This window comes from Saccharomyces eubayanus, chromosome XII, assembly GCF_001298625.1.
Source record: "Saccharomyces eubayanus strain FM1318 chromosome XII, whole genome shotgun sequence".
NCBI lineage: Eukaryota > Fungi > Ascomycota > Saccharomycetes > Saccharomycetales > Saccharomycetaceae > Saccharomyces > Saccharomyces eubayanus.
Genome location: NC_030971.1, coordinates 643,480 through 657,811, shown reverse-complemented (window position 1 = coordinate 657,811; position 14,332 = coordinate 643,480). Strand labels below are relative to the sequence as shown.

Genomic DNA, 14,332 nt, shown 5'->3' with positions numbered 1-14,332 from the left:
GCATTTTAGTGTCTCTCTTCTCTTTCTTCCATCTGTTTGAAATGAGTACAATTTTCATTCAAATCCGCAATGATGCTACCTAGTTCTAAACACTGAAAAGTGTAATAATGACAGGTAAATTCGGGAGCATAAAACTTGGAGAAATTGTAAATAGGTTTTTAGCGGTTCAGACTCTTTCTTTGAAAAAAACAAGGCTGCTCATTCCGCAAAATAATTCAAGCGTTTCAATCTTCGACTTCTATCTCTCTCTATTTGCCAACTAGGTACAATATTGGAAGTACATTATTAGTAAACAAAAAGTACACACTGTATAAATAATCAAAACATATGGATCTCATTAATAGCTGGTTTCGTGGTCTAGTCGGTTATGGCATCTGCTTAACACGCAGAACGTCCCCAGTTCGATCCTGGGCGAAATCAATTATTTTTAAGGTTTTTCTTTTTGCCACGGTAATATGGTTTCGCCTTTGAAATATAAAAAACTGTTCCTCCTTTAATAGTGACGCCTGACTATAAGTTTCTGCTTTCCAAACTTTTACTTTTACTTTTACTTAATAACGTGTTGTTAATGCTCTTAGAACACCATCTACCAAGAAACGCATATTGGGAAATGGTTATAATACAAGCTCTTGTGATATTGAATTCTGTGTTCTACCGCTGAATGCGTTAATGCATGCTCTTAACTTTGAATTACCCACATTGAATTCTGACAAGATTTTTTAGAGGGTGTGGGCGAACAAACAAAAAAGCGCTGTAGGAAAGTCTTTTATTCTTCAATCAAATATCTCCAAGATTGCGTTTACAAAATTATCTCTCTACCGATTGTTCATGGAGCTCAAAAGTCTTTGGCGACTAAATCTTGCGTAAATGTGTGTCAATAAAACAAAAAATTAAATGCATCGCGAAAATCTTGAGATCATATAGTAAACAAAAAAAAAGAAAATACGTAACACGAACAAGAAGTAAAGAGGGTTCAATATCACGGGCGATACCACAATATCATCTTGTTTAATTGAGTACTAACAAGGCTGCACCACTTTTGTAAAATGTCAGGCTTCAACTTATCTGAGTATCTGACCAAGTTTCAAACAACCGATCGGGCCACATACCCTCGTTTGGAAGATCCATCGAGAGAATTAAATGTCATTATAGACCAGTTGGCGGTTTCCCCCGAACAAATAGATGCCAACCAAGAGACGCTTGAAGCATTAATAGACCTCTGCCATGACTTTCCACATTTATCGCCGAAATTGCAAACTCAGTTAAGTTATTTGGTGGGTTCATCTCTGTCGAATCTGTCCAAGGAAATCAACGCTAATTTGTCGTCCAATATTAATTTCAATGAGATCAGCGAACTGATACCGCAATGGAAAAGGCATTTGGAAGAATACGGCTACCTTATTCAAGTGCTTTTGACGTTTTTACAAGATGAGTTACATAAAGTCTCATCACAGTCTACTAACTTAAATCGTTCTACTAAAAATGGTAAAAACGATAGTGCAAATGTTGAAGTATTTAGAAGAGATTGCAATCAATTGGAAAGTTTGCTTGAATCTATAATAAAGCTCCTGGAAATTAATTTATCTAAAATTTTTCAAACGACACCTGAAAAGGATCTGTTCCTCGGTTTGTTTACAAGGCCATTGTTTGTAGTATTGGAGATCGAATCAGTGACAAAACTATCATCTATGAAAATGTTTATTCAAAAAATTTTGGCAATATGTGTCAAAAATCACGGTCAAAGTTCAAGCATACAAGGTTCTTTAATGACAAATTTAACTTACTTTCTTCATTTGTCGACTTTTAATGCAGAATTACTAAAATTATTGAATGATGAATACAACTACCCACAGCTAACAGAGAATATTTTGAAAGAAATCAGTACAAGGGTGTTTAACGCCAAGGATACGACTGGGCCAAAGGCAATATCAAACTTTTTGATCAAACTATCAGAGTTATCACCAGGAATCATGCTTCGACAAATGAGCCTTGTAATCACTCTGCTCAACAACAGCTCTATAACATTGAGATGTTCCGTCGTGGAAGCCTGTGGGAACATTGTATCTGAACTGGCTCAAAATGCTCAAAGCTTAGAGCAATATAAGCAACAAATATCCGTATTGATTGAATTACTGGAAGAAAGATTTCAGGATTCAAACCCTTACGTTAGAACGAAGGCAATACAAGGGTGCTCGAAAATCTGTGACTTGAGTTCAAAATTCAACAAGAGTAAAGCAAAGTTTACTGCCCTGGCAGTAAGATCATTACAGGACCGGTCCTCTTTGGTTCGTAGAAATTCAGTAAAACTACTATCCAAGTTACTGCTGAAGCATCCATTCAAAGCAATACACGGTAGTCAGTTAAAGTTGAGTGAGTGGGAAGAATATCTCAATGTATCTGAGACACAATTAAAAGTTTCTTTAGAGAAACTTGAATCACAAGAAACTTTGGATGAAGCAATTGAAAGGTCCATGATTGAGGATGAAGTGGAGGAGGGTGAAGAAGAACATAGGACGGGACTAAAGGAATCTTTCAACAAAGGACCAGATCTTTCTAGAATAGAAATGGAGGTAGAGAATATAAATGCAACAACAAATGCGGATGTAATCATGAAACTAAAACTAATGGTTGTTTACTACAAAGATGCCATTTCCTTTATTAAAGAAATACACAAAAGTATCGAACTAATATCTAATCTACTGTTCTCCAAAAATAGAAATGAGGTATTGGAATCAATGGACTTTTTGGTCCTAGCAGACGCGTATGATGTTGAGTTAAGCGAGTTTGGTATAAAAAAAATGCTGCATTTGGTTTGGATGAAAGGCACAAATGACGAAGGAACAAGTATATCAGCGCACTTGATAGAATGTTACAAGCAGTTGTTTTTAACCGCACCAGATGGTTGTGATATGCGAGAGAAGACCGCACATATTGCCAAAAATTTGATCAACTTGACCGTCGGCGCATCGATCGCAGACTTGGCTTCTTTGGAACAATTATTGGGAATGATGTACGAACAAAAAATGATAGACCAGAATGTCATTAATATCCTTTGGGCTATTTACAATTCAGCATCAAAGACTAATACAGAATTGGAAAAAACCGTGAACAACAGTGAGCCAGATAACACCAATGCTGAAAGGAGGTTTTCTAATGAGCAGATCCATGGTTCTATTATTATTTTAGGAATGCTATCGCTGGCAGATAACGAAATCGCGTTAAAGGGGTTAGAGTCATTACTGAACATTGGGCTCGGCAGTGTTGGTATCAAAGATTTGACACTCTGTCGGTATTCTTGTTTAACATTGGAGAGGATGGTCCCAAAGAAAAGTACTATTATCACCAAGGCAATAAACCAAGAGCATGAAGATGTTGCGGTCAAAAAGCTGTATGCTATGATTATCAATTATACTAGAGATAATGAATATTATCCTATGTGTGAACAAGCGCTTAGCGCATTGTTTACAATCTCCTCTAAGCCCGATATATTAGCTACGGATCTGATAAGGGAAAAGACTATGATGACGTTTGGTAAGCCTGAAGGAGATGATTCTATTCTGTCATTTGAACAATCCTCTAGAGTGGTATCCCTCAGTCAATTGCTGTTCGTTGTTGGACAAGTAGCGATCAAAACGCTTGTTTATTTGGAAAAGTGTGAAGCAGAATTCAAGAAAAGAAAGATTGAAGCAGAAACTCGGAAAGGTAAGGGCAAAAATCAAGATGGTGATATGACCAATACTACGCAGGATAATGGTGACGACAAAGAACTAGAAATGATTGGAGGTACTAATGAAGACGATTTCACAGATGCAATTCAATTTGTAAAGGAGAATGAACTATTATTTGGAGACAAATCTATCCTGGGAAAATTTTGCCCCATTGTGGAAGAGATTGTTTCTAATTCAAGTAGGTTTGGTGATCCGATGTTACAAAGAACGGCAACCTTATGTTTAGAAAAACTAATGTGCTTGTCTTCGCAGTATTGTGAAAAAAGGCTACCGCTATTAATTACTGTAATGGAAAAATCGCCTGATCCTACTATTCGCTCAAACGCTGTCTTGGGGCTAGGTGATATGGCAGTATGCTTCAACAATCTGGTAGATGAGAATACGGATTATTTGTACCGTCGTTTACATGATGAAAATTTGATGGTGCAAAGGACATGTTTAATGACCGTTACATTTTTGATTTTAGCTGGTCAAGTTAAAGTGAAGGGACAATTAGGAGAAATGGCCAAATGTTTAGACAACCCAGATCAAGGTATAAGCGATATGTGTAGATTATTTTTCACCGAATTAGCTTCTAAGGACAACGCCATCTATAATGGGTTCATTGATATTTTTAGTAGTTTATCGTCCGATAATTTATTGGGGAAAGAAAGCTTTAAGAAGATCGTGAAGTTTTTGCTAACATTCATTGATAAAGAAAGACACCAAAAGCAACTTAATGAGAAGCTAGTTGGAAGGTTGAAGAAATGTGAAACGCAAAAGCAATGGGATGACATTGCATTCGTGTTAAATAATCTACCATATAAAAACGAAACTGTCACTGCAGTATTGGAGGAAGGTTTCAAAGTGGTTTCTGCAAGGGAATAAATGAACTACTTTCCTCAAGTGATTTTCGATATGTGCCACTCGTAGTGTGTATTATATATTTATATTAATATCATTTGTAATTCTTTGCGGCTGAAAAATTAAAAATATGGATACACTTATGCTAAACGGGAATCATTCATGGTCCTCTTCATTTGTACCGGGACAATGCTCGTAAAGATCGCCTTCATCCTTATACCGTACCCCACAAAAGAAACAGTAATATTTTTCAGATCGCAGAAGAACATTTAATTTGGTTATCCTTTTTTCTATGCTTAGCTCTCTTAGTGCAGCCAATTCGCCATCTTCTATGATGTCGTCATCAATAACTGTGGTATCGTACTCTATTACGACAGGGGCATCTTTAATGGCTTTTGTTTTGTCTGCGAGTGAAGACTCTAACTCTTCTTCTGATACCAGTTTCACTTTGTCCTTCGCCTTTGTACTATCACTGTTACTTAAGTTTTCTCTTAGTTTATCATTCAAGAGTATCACATATGATCTCCATAGTACATTAAAGTCTCTCGGATCCTCGCCTGGATTGTATAACTCAGAGTCACCCGTCATTTCAAAAGCAGTTTTCTGCATGTTGTACCAAACTTTTTCTAACTGCTTATTTTTCTTCTTCTTACTTTCCCGTTCTTTAAATGCCTGTTCGCTTGTCTGTATGTCATTTGCTGTGCGTGTAGTAGGCTTACTTGTACGTATACCTTGTTTTTTGGAATGGATTTTTACCTTAATAGGTTCTTTGAGGGCATTCGTGTTCTTACCTAGTGTTTCACCTTCTTTATAGCCCATTTTTTCCATCATTTTATAGCCTTTGGGCACGGCAGAACGTAATTTCGTGCTAGCTGTTTCGTCATCTGTTGAGCCAGTTTTCGATCTCTTGCGAGGCGGTATATTTTTTTCATCAGCACTATCTTCACGGTTTCTTTTCTGTCTATCTTCCCTCATGCTGTCGATTTCCTAAACTAAGAAGACGTCAATGGTGTATTATCTGTGTTGCTGTCCCCTTTATTTACTTGTTTGTTTATACTTATTTGTATTGATGGAATTTTTCATCTCGTTTCGGGCTTACGCAAAAAGAAATGGGAAAAAGGGTCTTTAAGATTCACGGCAATAGCAAACTGCTGGATATCCCACAGCCCCTTCAGATTGTTAGTTTTATTTATTTCTCTAAATAAGTGGTTATATAACACGTATTATATTAGTTTCTAATCACAGACTTCAAGCGCGCATGTCCTGAGTGGTTAGGAACCAGGATATGCAAAACAATCTTGAAAAAAGTATACATGAAGTAGAAAAAAAGAAGGGAGGCACATGAGGAATCAGACACGAATGGCAGTTTACTTAAAACCGTTCATAATCTTAGGTATTTTTGGGATACCGTCTCTTTCCAATTGTTTGGTAAGTTCTTCCTCCAAACCTCTTTTCCATAAATCGTGGTTCTCACCAATAGCATAGGTGATTGTCTTGTTCATGTAACCTTCGGGACCTAAATAATTCAACATTTCGATGATATCCTCCAACAAAATAGCTTTGCCGGCAGCAATGCTGTTACCCAGACCTGGATGCTTTATGTTAACAATGTGAATGTGGAAATGATAATAAGAGGGTTGGTAGTGAATCAATATTCTCAACTCATCAGGATGGACTGCGTAGTTATAACAACCAGGAACAATGGATCTGATCTTGTTATTTAGGTTGATTAACCATTCCTTGTCACAGTGTCTCAAATCTCTTATTGTCTTGATGTCAGTTCTATAAACGATGGCAACCAAGTACAAAGAGTCCAGGTTCATACCGTCCCATTTCATATCAGGCAAAATTAGGAATCCATCGTCTTTATTCTCTTCGGAAAAATCTTTGTAAACGACTCTTTCTGCCTCGGCACCTTCATAAAGAATGTTGTTGACCCATTTAAGTCTACCGTTGTTACACATCTCTTCGATGTAAGGCTGGACGATTCTCTTATACATTTCAGGAGTTTCTCTGACCAAGTGGAAGTTCTGCTGTTCATATTTCTTAATATGAATTGGCGTTGCGGGCCAAATCAAGTTCAGCTTGGCGGTGGGGTTGGATTGCATGTCCTGCTTTATCACAGACAGCCCCCAGTAGTATATGTCATTAGAGGTGATTTCCTTCAGTTCCTGGATCCCGCTAATACAGGAATATTCGTTTTCGCAGTTGTACAAGACCGGGGTAGAACGACCGTCTTGGGAGGGTCTTCTTACCGTTTCGTCGAACAGAAAGTGCGTCTTTTCGGCGGTGATGATTGCGTCCTTATTGTCGATAGTCCCCAATAAGGACATGACTTTGGTTTGCGGGTTAGAGTCTAGGACGCTAACAAACTGAAATCTTTTGATCAATGAGGCAAAATCGGTTGGGAGCTGGGACATGATGGTATATGCTAACGCTAAATGCTTTGCTTTCTTTTTCTTCTTTTTTTCCGGAAAACACTCTTGTCTCTCTTTGTTAGACTAGTTCAAAACACAGAGCAATGGGGAAGGAGACGGTAGCAATGCTACGAAACAAAAGAGGTGAAAATGCTCTTTCACTTCGACTTATAACGATGATATATCCTTGAAAAGACTCCCTAAAAAACGACGGTGCGGCGGGTCACCCGTGCAGTGCCTGGAAATACGTAATTATGTCAAATACAATATACTATACTTACTAACACTATACTACACTACACAATGTTGGAGATTGGAACTAGGTCGGTCGGACTTTACATGGGTGGGGGTTGAGTGAGGCGGCACCTATCTAAGGAAGACCCACCAGAAGAGGAAGACAAAGAAGAAGGCGACTATGACGATGGGGGCATATTGACTAATCAAGAGATCGAAGTTGATCTTTCGCGCGGACTTTCTGTATCTCTTGGAGGTTTCCTTCAGGGAGGAACTCATGTCGCTCATTTTGTCGAGGGAATCGCCTCTGTAAAGCAGATCTTCGATGTTTTTGGACATGATTTGTTTGACTCCCACCAGCTCTTGGTTTAGCTGGTCCAAGTTGTCCTGGACTTTCTTGTCGCTGTAACTTTTCTTGGTCATTTGTAGGAAGTTGTCGAAGTTGACGAACTGGTAGGGCCTCACGGTGGTCTTGGGGTATTCGTTGGCAAAGGAGTGTTCGAACTCCTGGGCTATGTCGTTAAGGTACGAAAATGCTAAGTTTCTTGGGTATCCGGACTCACATATGACAAAATAGAAGACCATGGATTTCTTCAAGTAGTGGATTTCAAAAGAGCCACTTTCTAAAGTGGCCTCGGTGGCGGACTGTGGTGTCATTCTGGAGACCACGATCTTCACTTTTTGCTTTTGTTCAGACAGTGAGGGATCGTTTTCGTTGTCCACGGACGTACAAAGAGGCAGCCCATCTTCTCTATAAATTAGCGTTGACTTAATCATCCCTACTTGCTTGTGTGCGGTTGTGCGGGTGTCACTGTGTGAACTTCTGTGTTGTTTTGGAGCAATACTATATGTTACACTTCATTATTATAGTTTATTTATTTATTTTTTGATGGCAGAAGAAGACCCGAAAAGAAAAAGCGTTGAGAATTCGCTACCAAAAACTTTTCGTTTATATAACGTGTTTCTTTAGATAGATTGAAGGATACATAGACAGGAATGTACGCGTACTTATGTATGCTAGCAGAGGGTTGGGAACTTTACACAACAATAAATTTTTGTCTTTCATCGAAAAATGTGGGGAAACTCTCCCGCAGATTCAAATTTGGTAAGTGGTCTTGCAAATTACTGATGTTGAGAACATAATTTGAGTCATTCTTCAACTGGGCAAACCCCAGCTTCCCACACTGCGGTAATTCGTTCCACGACGTGAATTCTATGCAACTCGTATCATTGGTAGCTTGCCTTTGCTGCTGGGTGGTGGTTTCGCAGATGGAGTTGTTTATAAACAATTCCCTTAAATTGGGCAAGTAGAACCCCTGGATGTCAGTAGAAGAGCATTTCTCGATGCGTATGATCTTAACGGTCAGGGATTTCAATGAGTTGTTTTTCAAACAGATCATTGGTCTTCTCAGGCGGTGTCTTTGGTTGGCGGTGTCATCGACGAATGAAGAAGCGTAGGGTATCCAGTTGATTATTTGGGTTTTCTCCACACCTTCAGGAATCAACTTCACTCTGAAATAGCAGGTACCATCATTGGTTTCGCTAATCGCCATGTCTTGCAAAATTTTTATGTTCCCTCTTAATGATTTAATATATCTCTCTGGTGAGCCTGAAGAAGTGGTTTCGTCGTACTTGAACTTGTGTCCAGTAAATTCCTTGATCTTGGGCAATGACCAATTTTTCAAAGAGTGTAGTTGGAAGAGAAAATTTATCGAAATACTTTCGCTCAAACATTTGTTCAGTACAGATGACGATAAATCTATGAAATTGCAGCACTGAGTAACCTCTTTACGGTTTTGGAAAGTGGAAGTCTTGATGAAATTCAAAGTGACCAAATTGGGAAAGTTTATGTGGAAATCGTTGAAGAATTGTCGTAAGATCGATTTGATAATCAAAGATGACATCGTCGTTGTCGAATTCAAATTCAAGTTTTCGCTCACGTCAAATTCGTTATTTCTTTCAAAACTTTTTATTCTGGCAGTCAGTTTACGCAGAATCGAATTAAAAAATAAATCCAGAGCCATATAATCTAAATTTAAAGTTTCCACAAAGGGAAAGCAAACTTTTTTGCAAATCGGAGGTCTTCCATTCCCCTTTTGATTAGTCTTGGTAAAGAAATTTCGGAAGTCTTTATTAATCAGTTGGAAAATGTTGGAGTCAAAAATTCCAAAGAAATCTTGATCTGAATAAACATTCGAATCTAGAGAATCTAGGTACAATGTGTTGATATCGATGTTCGACACGATGTTCGCTTCGTGCAGTTTTTCCAGAGGCGAGTAGAACGAACTCTTCAGATCATGGATACAAAATATGAACTCGGTTATTTTCAAATTAGAATTGGCTAAGGGGAAAAAAGCGTCTATACTGGCCAAATCGGAAGATTCGTCAAATATAACGATAAGTTTCTCGATCTTCGAACTCTGGATCTTACCAGATGCAGTCTCTATATCAGAAAGTCTGATATATTGGGTATCCAGATCAATGTAGGGTAAAAGCTTCCCCAAAAATTTATATTTAAACTGCCGTATTGATTTCTGTGTAGTCTCGCAGGTCAGGTCCAAAACCATTAGGTTCTTCTTGACGTAATTTGTTAAAAACGTGTTCATTATAGCGGTCTCGCCCCCAGAAGAAACTGCGAAGTCGATCAATGTAACCAAATTGTACAGCCACTCCTGCGAGGCGGTCTCCGCCACTGTAAACTCGAATATCCTCTCGATAAGCTCGGTGGGCAGGTATGATAAAGCAGCGACCATTTTGTGTGTTGTCTAACTTTGGTTCTTCCCAGATAATATTACCTTTGAAATGCACAGCTTATATATTCAACAGGCCCCTGTTGAGGAACCGACCAATCTATTGACTGATCTCTATTTAAGTCTATTTTTAAAAAAGATCATCAAATGAAATAACGCACGGCTGAGAAAAATAAGGGTTTTGCACTTTGAGGAGATCTTAGCTTGTCACAATGCCTATTGGATATCCACCCAACGATGGCTGTGGTACTGTTGAATGGAGGCTTCGGTAATGGCTCAACAAGTACACGTGGGTCACAACAGCATTCGGCCGGGGGTGCTGTTAACGGCGAGCGCAATATACTATTAGAGGGTGACTGACAGCGCAGCGCCTTGGCGCGTTGGCGGAATTTCTTAGAATGTTAATGGCATTTGGAAAGTTGCATGACCGGGGAAAGAGGCAAAGAAGAGACAAACGGGGCAAAATTTGTCGGCATGGATGGGTTCCATATGGGTGCATCGTTTGGTACTGAAGGGTCCTACTCCGGTGACAAGAAGGGCAAGAGGAGGAAGGTCATCAAGTCGTGCACTTTCTGCAGGAAAAGGAAACTGAAATGCAGTCAGGCTAGGCCCATGTGTCAGCAATGTGTCATTAGGAAATTGCCACAATGTATCTATACAGAGGAGTTCAACTATCCCGTGACTAACACTGTATTGTTCAGTCAGGTGCCCAATGTAGCATTGGTGCAGAAGATTCAGAGTTTACAAAACCTATTAACAGAAAACAATAACGATACCGGTGATGAATCGATGCCAAACGGAAGCCTCGATAATCCGCTAAGGTTTCTCCGTACTTCTGTTTTGGGGGAGAATGGCTCAATGTACGTATTTGGCCCGACTTCTTGGAAAACGCTGTCTTTGTTCGAGCCAAATAAATTTCAAACAGAGTTTCAAAGTTTGTGGGCAGTTTTGAAACCGCCCCCTGAATACAATGAACCCTTGTTACAGGAATCTTCTATTGTTTCGGTTTTGCCCACCTTTTCTCAACTTAAAATATGCGTCGACTCGTTTTTCAGTAGCTCACTGTTTGACTTATTACGTATTTTCAACAAAGATGATGTTTTGCCTTTTTTAGAAAAGCTCTTCGTTAGAGATGCCACTAACGTTGATCTAATTGTTCTCCTTAATTTAACAGAAGATCCAAGAGACAAGTACAATCTTGGTATCATACTCCAAATTCTTTGTTTAAAGTATTATAATCAAAATGTTCCTTCTTCCATCAAAGACTTCATTCACGGTTTAACTGTGGCTTCATCATCTTCAAGCTCAAATTTCATTGAAAGACTGCAGTTTTTTTTGTTGTCTTACATTAATATAATGATAAACTGTACAAGCGGTGTGTGGGATGGCACTCAAGGCATTGGTTTAGTGAACGAGTTATGCCAGTCATGCGTTAGTTTAGGTTTGGATGATATCAATAGATGGCATATGGACGAAAGCCARGAAACTAAGGAAAGCCTCAGATGTATTTGGTTCTGGACATTGTTCTTCGATGTTTCATGTTCATATGATGTAGGTAAACCTCCATTCATTTCTGATGATTCTTTAAATCTGAATGCATTTACTGTGCAAGATTCTGAGTCATCGGGTATCAACTCCAGGTTCAAGGCAAAGAGAAGCAAGTTGATGCACGATTTTTTAAGGGTTTCTCGGTTCATTAGTCGTGAGATTCATAAAAGACAAACAAGTGAAAAAACCCCTGCTTTGTTGTTGTTATTGACTAGATTCGTCCAATCAAATTTTTCACCTATCGAGCACTATACGAATCCAATTTACTACTCCGAGATTGATCCGTTTGCTATAATGATCTTATCGAGAGCTCTGTGTATGATTACTAGCATAGGTAATATCGACATGGTGATTCGTCAAAATCATAAAATTATAGACAAGAACAAAATGGTTCAGTTCACACTAATATCAATATCGATTTGCGTTAATACCATTTTATTCAATTTTGAAAAATCAGCCAACGAAGAAGAAGACATTTTATTTGAAGGGTTGAAACTATCTACTATCCTAATCAATCCGCTTTTGATACGAATAGTATCGGAAGTGTATGGCCTGGCATTCCATAAACTAACGTTTAGAGAAAGAGGATTTCTTTTCCTCATCGATCTTGACACAGGAAAAAGAATCCAATTCATCAAATACGAGGAAGAAGACTTCGATGAAATCTTGAAAGGATTCGATGTCAGAAGTGACAAGTTCTTAACATTTTCTGGTACAATAATTAGATTCTATGAAATTATTGACACGTTATTTGATTCTAGCAATAGAAACAAAGAAATTTTCAGGGCTGTTTCTAAGTCCTACCAATTAACTTCTACTTTAGCATTTGAACGTGTAAGTAGGGTCTTGTTCGATAAAGCAACTCAAGCAAGATTGAATACTGAGAAGGTCTGGTTGAAGAAGGGCATTAACATGGAACAGTTCAGTGATCTCATGATTGAGGAATTTATTAACGATGTTTGGAAGGCTTTCAAGCACATTTCCCAAGATCTCTGGTGTATTAACAAAAAGGAATTCTATAAACAATACAATTTTGATATATAAGCATGTTTGTATTTGATGTAATTTTTTACACAGTTTTTCTTCCCAAAAAGGGATATTGGTACCTCATATTCGGAAAGCGTGCAAAAACGAGACGATGCTACAGAAGAAAATAGACCCTGTCGGCACTTACCATGTCAAAAAGACTAGCCTCCTACTTTAACACATCATTTGGATGATGAGTTCTGAGTTCATAAGGCAACAACTAAACCATTCGAAATGGTTTGTGGGAAATGTCAATGATGAGGAAAATAGTCTAGTAACCTTTTTACCTATTATATCTTCTGCTACAATTTTGATGGTCGTCTTTATTCCCCTAAATGATTTTGTACCTACTGTATTCGAACTGACCCAAACTCAATTGGAGAAGCAATGCCAAAACCAAGGTTTCACGGGTAATGCATCTTTAAATCAAATTAAACAAAAACTAATGGACATTGTACGGTCACCTAAAAGTATTAATCAATTCGAAATAGTAGACTCGCAATTGAGTTTCCATTTCAGTTTATCTGCCATGATTACGGTTTCTATAAAGAGTTTACCATATCACGTTACCAGGGATATCTGCTTTGCAATCTTGCAGAATTTAAGCTTGGTTTTATTACAACTGGCAAGTGTTTCCACCCAATATCAAAATATCCAGGGAGATATTCTTGGTGAAAAGCAAAAATGCATAGATTTTCTTTTAAGGTCCGTTAATGATTTAGATGGAGGAACTAAAATAATTAGCCAATGGGCACCTGAAACCTCTAAAAACCACAAGTTTCTTCAGCCAGTTACAGATGATGATATAGTGGAAAAACTACTCACTAAAGGGAACGTGCACTCTCAAACCCCAGCAACCAATTCATTGAAAAGACTGTTAACTTTTCAAGATATACGTGATATAAATCAAAGTACAGAACCAAACGAATCTACTAAAGCACCCTTTGAATTCTCTCCAGTAAATGAGCTCGATGATTATGACGATGATTTCGAACCGCAGTCAAGAGAGGTAGACCCTTTAAATAGACATCGACCAAATAGCCACTCCACTTTAAAATCTGAAGGAAACTACAAGGAGAATGCCACAAAAAGGAGTGCCACATCGTTGCCTTTTACAGAAGATTTTTCTAGGCTTGAGTCTACATCTCCAGAAAGAACAAGGTCGGAGTCAGCTACGCCTTCAGTTTCCTCTTCAGCTGACACTTACCCTCGAAAAAAAAGAAAGTTTGGAAAGATCAAAATTAAAAACTGATGCAGTCTAGCACAATACCTATTTTGATCATTTTGTTGATTATGTTCAAAACTCCGCTAACCAGCCTGGACCAATTCTGAAAAGACACATTATTACAAAGGACAATAATAAACAGAAGACTATGCGCATTACGGATACAAAAGAAAAACAATGAGAATAAGCCGTTACTATGGCACACTTCTCAAAAAAAAGATATTTACATAATAGATCACTTTATAAAACACAAGTTTATTTCATACAAATATCTAATCAGGACGCTTTGATCGACATCGTATAAAACTGTGCCTTGTCTTTCGATAAAGTTTTTATTTTTGACGTTTGGCTGCTTTATTGAAGGAACAGAAACAATTCTATATAATTAAATGGCTCTTGACAACACTCCTCAGATATCAGCCGCGCATAGCAAATAGCCGCCCAGTACGGCTTTATCCTGCAATAGAAACTTATTAACTAACCGCTGACGCAAAACAATCCAGAACTTTTCACAATACAAATCGCAGATATTTCAAATATCACAAGGTGTAGGGGTTTAAA

The 14,332-nt window shown here is 38.2% G+C and overlaps 7 protein-coding genes and 1 non-coding gene across 8 annotated transcripts; 4 read left to right on the top strand and 4 right to left on the bottom strand.

The window, feature by feature from the left end:
* The first annotated feature begins 346 nt into the window (after positions 1-346).
* On the top strand, positions 347-420 carry DI49_3782. Its single transcript has one exon. It is a non-coding gene; the product is annotated as a tRNA-Val (tRNA).
* A 626-nt stretch (positions 421-1,046) lies between these two features.
* YCS4 (condensin subunit YCS4) lies at positions 1,047-4,595 on the top strand (the record flags this gene model as incomplete). The annotated part of the gene is made up of 1 exon (XM_018366839.1): positions 1,047-4,595. One exon carries the CDS (start codon positions 1,047-1,049, stop codon positions 4,593-4,595), a length of 3,549 nt encoding a protein of 1,182 aa, XP_018220678.1.
* Positions 4,596-4,727: 132 nt separating this feature from the next.
* Positions 4,728-5,546, bottom strand: CMG1 (Cmg1p; the record flags this gene model as incomplete). Its single annotated transcript, XM_018366838.1, has 1 exon — positions 4,728-5,546. The coding sequence occupies one exon, from the start codon at positions 5,544-5,546 to the stop codon at positions 4,728-4,730; it is 819 nt and encodes a 272-aa protein (XP_018220677.1).
* Positions 5,547-5,938: 392 nt separating this feature from the next.
* Positions 5,939-6,991, bottom strand: DCS1 (5'-(N(7)-methyl 5'-triphosphoguanosine)-(mRNA) diphosphatase; the record flags this gene model as incomplete). The annotated part of the gene is made up of 1 exon (XM_018366837.1): positions 5,939-6,991. One exon carries the CDS (start codon positions 6,989-6,991, stop codon positions 5,939-5,941), a length of 1,053 nt encoding a protein of 350 aa, XP_018220676.1.
* Positions 6,992-7,354: 363 nt separating this feature from the next.
* SEC22 (SNAP receptor SEC22) lies at positions 7,355-7,999 on the bottom strand (the record flags this gene model as incomplete). The annotated part of the gene is made up of 1 exon (XM_018366836.1): positions 7,355-7,999. One exon carries the CDS (start codon positions 7,997-7,999, stop codon positions 7,355-7,357), a length of 645 nt encoding a protein of 214 aa, XP_018220675.1.
* Positions 8,000-8,259: 260 nt separating this feature from the next.
* Positions 8,260-9,975, bottom strand: BOP2 (Bop2p; the record flags this gene model as incomplete). The annotated part of the gene is made up of 1 exon (XM_018366835.1): positions 8,260-9,975. One exon carries the CDS (start codon positions 9,973-9,975, stop codon positions 8,260-8,262), a length of 1,716 nt encoding a protein of 571 aa, XP_018220674.1.
* A 420-nt stretch (positions 9,976-10,395) lies between these two features.
* Positions 10,396-12,564, top strand: PDR8 (Pdr8p; the record flags this gene model as incomplete). The annotated part of the gene is made up of 1 exon (XM_018366834.1): positions 10,396-12,564. One exon carries the CDS (start codon positions 10,396-10,398, stop codon positions 12,562-12,564), a length of 2,169 nt encoding a protein of 722 aa, XP_018220673.1.
* A 172-nt stretch (positions 12,565-12,736) lies between these two features.
* NEJ1 (Nej1p) lies at positions 12,737-13,798 on the top strand (the record flags this gene model as incomplete). The annotated part of the gene is made up of 1 exon (XM_018366833.1): positions 12,737-13,798. The coding sequence occupies one exon, from the start codon at positions 12,737-12,739 to the stop codon at positions 13,796-13,798; it is 1,062 nt and encodes a 353-aa protein (XP_018220672.1).
* Positions 13,799-14,332: the final 534 nt, after the last annotated feature.